The 6,978-nt window shown below is 39.2% G+C and overlaps 1 protein-coding gene across 1 annotated transcript; it reads left to right on the top strand.

Annotated features, from left to right (window-relative positions):
• Nucleotides 1-3,640: 3,640 nt before the first annotated feature.
• LOC105057508 (protein IQ-DOMAIN 19) lies at nucleotides 3,641-6,478 on the top strand. Its single transcript, XM_010940145.4, has 3 exons — nucleotides 3,641-4,535; nucleotides 5,043-5,276; nucleotides 5,421-6,478. The coding sequence occupies exons 1-3, from the start codon at nucleotides 4,152-4,154 to the stop codon at nucleotides 6,051-6,053; spliced, it is 1,251 nt and encodes a 416-aa protein (XP_010938447.1). The 5' UTR covers nucleotides 3,641-4,151; the 3' UTR covers nucleotides 6,054-6,478.
• Nucleotides 6,479-6,978: the final 500 nt, after the last annotated feature.

Here is a 6,978-nt window from a genome sequence, read left to right as displayed (position 1 = left end):
ATGATCTCGATCATGAGTGCCTCATCGGAAGGATACGAAAGTTTCTCTCTCCACTTTTTCTCTCTACTTTCTCTCTCTAAAATTTTCTCTCTCTTCATAGATCTCTTTTCATAAATTTTCTCTCTCTAGAAGTCTTATGGATCAGTGAAGGATCCAGATACTTAAATAAATCTTAATTTTGATTAATCCTAAGAGAGGTCCTTGATTTGTGTATTAGGATCAATTATCAGTAATTTCTCTATATGTGATTTTTATATTGATCAGGGTTACGAAGAGATGATTGTCTGCATATGATATCAAGTGGAATATTTTGTTAAGAAATTCATAAATTAAAGAAGAATATTAATTTCTGTGCTTGGATCAGTCACCGGTAAAGGTAAGAATCTCTGTACATGATCACCATTATAAATATGCTATTTTACTGTTGGTCTTGCATTATTGATTTTGCATCGTCGGATTTGAGATCGATGAATTTATTATACCTGAGATACTGTTATTTGATTTTGAGCATGAGTATGTTATGTCAATATATATATATGTATCAGAGATTGATGGCATGATTATACATATCTGAATTGATCATAATGCAAGTCGGAATTGATTTGATGAAATCAACACAAAATGATTAAATGAAAAGAAAGAGATATATGGTATGGACTAGCCTTGTCATATGGAACAGCCCGCCAGGAGCTTATGCCTGGGACAGCCCCCACTGGCTTACAGGTGGATCAGCCGGCCAGGAGCTCATGCCTGGGACAGTCCGTCAGGAGCTTATGCTTGGGACAGCCTCTCACGGACTTTCGTACGTGGGACAGCCGGCCAAGAGCTCATCCTGGAACAGTCTTGAAAGACTTTTTAAGTGGATTCGATCCGGATGATGACTGAGGTATAGACTTGGATAGTCCAGAGCCGGAAAGAAACTGTTAAGAATCATGTGATTATGAAAGGAGAAATGAAAGATAAGACATGAAATAATTGTTGAATAAAAGTGTTTCACCTGTTAACATATGATGATGCATCTATTTTAACAAGACAGAAAATTTATGAATGTTTGCATTATTCTGGACATTGAACATGAGATTTTATATTTTATTGCTTATCCTTATTTTCAGACTATATTACTATATCGGTGTGATATAGAAATTCTTACTGGGCTGTAAAGCTCACACCCTTTCATCTTTCTTTTCTTTTCAGAGATACAGGATATTTATGATTGACTATGACTTAAATTTATGGATGAGCAGATAGATAGATAGAGTGTCATAGTACCTGATCAGAGGATTGAAGAAATTTAATTTGTACCTATACAAGATTTTATGAATTATTATTGAAATTAATTGTTATGGATGTTAAGGTTGTAATGATTTATTTTGGCCTTGCATATTCTTTAGGGCTTGCTCTAAGGAGTGTGCGGCCATCACGTATTCGATCCGGATGTTGGATTCGGGGCGTGACACTAGCGCTACATAATAAGCATGACCAACAAGCTTCAAAGCAATTATTTTAGTTGGCCCCTTGGACGGTAACCACCAAGAAATAAATATTCAACATGCACACATTTTAAACACATTCACATTTTAAGCAAAAATATCATCAAAAAAATATTTTAAGCAACAAAAAAAAAATCTCCTGAGTCTTGCGTCTCATGACACAAGTTTTAGTCTTCTTTTTGCTATGTGCACCTTATTTTTTCTACCTTGCTCTTAACAAAATCATTTCCATCAATCAAATATAAATTTTCTATACATGCCTCTGCTTCGGAACTTTTCAGTTGCTCCAGGGACATTTTGCCAAGGCATGGGAACGATGCCAACCCCCCCCAGCTTAGTGATTTTCTCAAAAGAGATTTCCGAGTCACTAAATTATTTAGTTATTTAGTTAAGAGGACAAAGAGGTTATATCAAGGTTTGTAGTACTGATCATGTACCATATCATATCGCTACCAAATCAATATATAATTTCGTACCATATCGATATTTAGTATATCTCAGATGTTTCGTACCGTATCATATACCGGTATTGTAAGAAAATAGTATTAATATGAAGTCTGGTACCAACGGTTATATAATTGAAAGATGACCCACCCGGCAAAAGCTCTTTCACGTGTTAGGTGCAATAAAATGCAGTGGTCGTGACAGTCACTGCCTGGTTATGCTACTCATTGAAGGAAAATTCAAATAAAACACACTTTTGGATAAACAAACTAACACGGAAACCGATGTGATTATATTGTTGCAATATTTTTCTCTTGGAGGAAGTTCTACAATACTCGGTAACAAGCTGCAAAGGAAGTCAAGATTTAAGCAGATGATTAGCTCTTTGTTTGTTTAAGAAAAATAATAAATATTGTTCTCCGTCATCCATGACATGTATTGACACATCATTAGAATAAGTTTTTAGAGCTATCAAGTTGGTCACGGTCAAACTCATCACTCAACAGTGCTGCTACCACGCTCTTCCCACCACATGATAAGTAGGATAAACAACACCATGTGATTGCCAACCAAAACTGGCTTCAATTAATTGGGGCGAGTCATACACAATGCAATTATGGACTTTGATGGAGAACCTGGGTCAAGTTCATCCACAAGAAGATGATATTTCGGAACTAATATTTGTTTTCATTCTGATTAAGATCTGATGATTAAATGGCAGCCATGACAACAACATGGCCTGAAAGCAATCTCCAGTATATAAAACCAAAAGGAAAAAGAAAGACTGCTAAACATTGGCTAATCAAGAATATAATTAAAAACTACTGTAACCAATGTGCCAGAACAATTTTTCGAATGCTACTTCCTCTTGGCTAGATCAAATCGTTGCATATACCAGCACCGGCAATTTTAGGACATGCTAATCCAAGGCTCACCCACCTTCATGGTACAAACCTTTGGGAGGTCACTAAGGGCTACCGCACATCTCTATTTGTTTTACCATTATCCCTGACCATTATCATTTGAGAATAGGCCTGTAATGTAATTGCTTGAGGTAAAATTTTAGGGATAGCATCACTCTAAGACTCGAATTCTGGAACAGAAGGGTATGACCATTGAGCTAACACAAAGGACCATTAAACTATCTCCAACTTAAACGGCATTCTTTTGTTGCTCTCTCGGAAAAACAAAGTGAGTGCAGGAGGCTCATGCTACTACTCAGCCACCACCTCAAGCCACACTTATTCCACCGAATAGTTCTAGCAAGCCTTAAAACCTCCACCAACCACCTCAACATCAAAGTTGCTCAATATTAATGAGATTAACTGATCCTTCATTGGGGAAAAATTCTTCCCAACAATTCTTAATTTGATTAACTGCATCGTTTGGCAATCCAGGCTTGCACATTTATTTCCCCCTCGCACCATTGGTCTCCGGCACCAATTCCTCCAAACCAACTTCCGAGACCCAGCGAATTCAACACTAACACATAACTACTCCTGAAAGCACCTCCCCACTGACCGGAGAGGCAGAACAGGATCTAGGTGTTCTTGGATCGCGTGCCAAAAGTTGGTACATGATCCAGCAAAGCCCACGTGTCAGATCGTGATTGGTGACACACAGATCACAAAGCCCGGTCACAAATTTTCCAGCCAATTGGTAAACAGAGCCGGTCGGCATCCTTAAAATAAGAGTGTTTGAGGGCAGGGCTGCAAGGTCTTGGCCACCTCCCACATGACCTTCTGATTCCGTCCATAAATCTTCAACTAAAATTCCCCAAAAGGCCCTGTCCTTGGAATTTTGCCCTCTGAAGAAGGGATTGTTGTTTGGTGATTGCATGAAAAAAAGGGTAGATCGAGAAGAAAAAGTTGGTCGAGAGGAATCCTTCTTATCAAATAAATCTACTGGAGCCTGGCAAGTGGCGCACCAAGGAAATCCCCCCATATTTTTCTCTCCTCTCCTCTCCTCTTCCAACAGGCCTGCACTTACCAATAAACAAACAAGAGCCTAGATCATCATACTCTCAAAGACGGTTTGTGACAGAGAGGAGGGAGGGAGAAAACAATAGGATTAAACTACATGGAGAGACTAAGAAATAGTTAACCAAGGCTGAAGCAGGCACAGATCTTTCTGCCATCCCCTGGTTTTCTTGCTTCCTTGGTCTCACGTAGCCTCATTGCCATGTGACCTCTCCATTCAGAAGGTTGCAGAGGAGCAATGGGGAAGACCGGCAAATGGCTTCGAAGCTTCTTGTTTGGCAAGAAGGACAAGGAGAAGAATGGGTCTTCGGGCTCAGTTCCGACACCTAAAGAGAAAAAGAGATGGAGCTTCCGCAGGTCAGCAGTCACAGGGAAAGATGTCAATTCTCGAGACATGCTTGCCTCTGCATCAAGTCGTCGGTTCCTGGACTCGGACATGGACCGGAAGAGGCATGCCATGGCCATGGCAGAAGCCACAGCGGCGGCCGCTGATGCTGCAGTAGCGGCAGCACAGGCTGCAGCAGCTGTTCTCCGTCTGACCACCACAGCCGCCATAAGATGCAGTTTCGCCGAGGAGGCGGCGGCTGCCATCAGGATTCAGGCGGCCTTCCGTTCTTACTTGGTACATTCTTCACTTCTCTCCACCTGTGGAAATTTGTGTGTGAATTATAGGAATGGTATCAGTTCTATTTCTTGTTGTTCTGTGAGTTATTTATAATTTTCATACAACAAAGTTTTTATTAATTTTGTTTAGTTTTAAATCGCATCAGAAATTCTTTAAGCCATGTTACAATGCAAACCACCTCGTAAAGCTAAATATCTACTGCTACAAAGGACTTAATAGAAATATATTATATATATTTTTTAATTTGACATATGAAATTCATTTACTTATAAGATTTTCATTGTAATACCAACTTCAATAATATAATTAAGAGCAAAAAAGACAAGATAAATATATGATATTAGGTTATAACTACAAAAACTAATTATGTTCCACTTTGTTGCACCTTAAAAATATTTGTGTACAAAACATCATTAAAAAATCTCAACCAAAACCAAAGTACTGTCTAGAGATTCAGTATCATCAAGGGTCAGTAGAATATAAGAACAGAAAGAAATCTTGCAGGCCAGGAAAGCTTTATGCGCTCTAAAGGGTCTAGTGAAATTGCAAGCCTTGGTGAGAGGACACTTGGTGAGAAAGCAAGCCGCCAATACTCTCAGGTGTATGCAGGCTTTGGTGACAGCACAAGCCAGAGCTCGTGCCCAGCGGATCCAAATGCTTGAGAAAGCACAGAGCAGCTCACAGAGGCAATCCAATTCCAGAAAATCCCCACATCATCCCCGAAACCGGCAATTCCATGTAAGTAATCCTCCCTTGGAATAATAATGTTGTTGCCTGCATTTTCTGGAGTCATGAAGAAAATAGCCATAGAATCAAGGCTACCAAGATTTAATTGAAAGCATCTCAATAGATTCCACCGAAACTTATTCCCTGTGTGTGTAGGAGGTGGAGAGGAATGTAGAAGAGATCATAAAAATTGTGGAGATGGATCATGGAGAGTCATGGAGTAATTTGAGGAGCAGAAACAGCTACACTATGCAAACTGAGAGAAAAGAACCCAAGTTCTCAGCATATGGCCACAACCATCAACCTTATAAGCTTGATCCCCTCCAACGGGTGTCACGTTCACCTTCAGCTTTAACTGATATAGGCCCCAGAGCTTACAGTGGAGATTTTGAAGACTTTACCATCCCCACAGCACAAAGCAGCCCTCAATACTTATCAGCTTCTCTTACACCTGATGAAACAACATTCTATCCTAATTACATGGCCAACACAGAGTCTTCAAGAGCTAAGGCTCGGTCGCAGAGTGCACCTAAGCAACGATCCAATTCATGCGAGAGGCAACCAAGCAGAAGGAGGATATTGATGGAAGGAAGGAATGTTCCGCAGAGTGTACAAATGCAGCGATCATCTTCGCATGCTGGCTCAACTGCTTATGATCAGTATCCATGGTCGATCAAGCTCGGTAAGTCCAGCATGCCACTCAAGGACAGTAAAGGTGGTTCAACAAGCACTGTGCTGACTAACACCAACTACTTCAGATCTCTAATAGCATATGAGCTTAGTACATGATAATCCATGATAGTAAATACTCCTTCCAGATTCATCTCTCTTAACTGCCATCTACTGAAGTTTGTGTCACCCTGTTAACTATTGTAATCCGGAATGTGCAATAGCAACAAGTTGTAGGAATTATGTGAAGTGTAAAAGTTTTCAAGGGCAAAGGATTCCAGAAGAAATGTGAGTGAAGAAAATAATTGAGTCTGGGGTTAGATTTTGTTTACACATGGAACCTTGAATTCGAACATTCCAATGTTTGGTTTTAGCTTGGGCTGTTTCTGGTTCCCCACTTTTCTTTTTTCAGAAGGCTTGGAGGAGAGACAAGTGCTGTATCATTTTGTTCTGACTGGAGATTATGATGTAATTGAACAAATGCTGAGTGCTTACAAACAGTTGTCCATAACCTGTATCTAATTGGAAGTGTAACCTCTCTTAAATGTTCTAGTCCCATTTTATCTCTAGCTTTGTGATGCCGAGCTAAAAATCAACAGGAAGTCCCCACAGAATAAACTTCATCTCCTTTGACAATGCCCATTATTATCAGAATACTGTTTTTTTTTTTGTTTTTTTTTCAGGTGAACACTCTACATGTATATATCATGATAATTGTTTTTCACGTCATGCCGATAATTCTTGAAAATAAAATTATTTTGGCAATGAGTGATAAACCATCAACACCAGAAGAACATTAGATTCATGTCTCAATTTTCTGAGTTGAGGTTGCTAGCTCTTGGGAGATAAAGTAAGAATTCTGAAAGCATTTATTTGAAGAATGGACTATACATACTTGTGAGTTTCATATAGATTAATAAACGTGTGTTTGTTGGATTGATAGAGAAAATAAGGAGAGATATGTCGTTATTTCAAATTGATTTAAACTAACGAGATCCTACAAACCCCATCTGCATCCTGTTGAAAAATCACAAATTAACTGAAA

This window comes from Elaeis guineensis, chromosome 2 (assembly GCF_000442705.2).
Source record: "Elaeis guineensis isolate ETL-2024a chromosome 2, EG11, whole genome shotgun sequence".
NCBI lineage: Eukaryota > Viridiplantae > Streptophyta > Magnoliopsida > Arecales > Arecaceae > Elaeis > Elaeis guineensis.
The sequence above is the reverse complement of the archived record's forward strand: the minus strand, read 5'-3'. Positions and strand labels throughout refer to the sequence as shown.

Coding starts and splice junctions, on each gene's coding strand:
- LOC105057508 (XM_010940145.4), top strand. CDS start 4,152: ATGGGGAAGACCGGCAAATGGCTTCGAAGCTTCTTGTTTGGCAAGAAG. Junction 4,536..5,042: donor CGGCCTTCCGTTCTTACTTG/GTACATTCTTCA, acceptor GAAATCTTGCAG/GCCAGGAAAGCTTTATGCGC. Junction 5,277..5,420: donor CCCGAAACCGGCAATTCCAT/GTAAGTAATCCT, acceptor CTGTGTGTGTAG/GAGGTGGAGAGGAATGTAGA.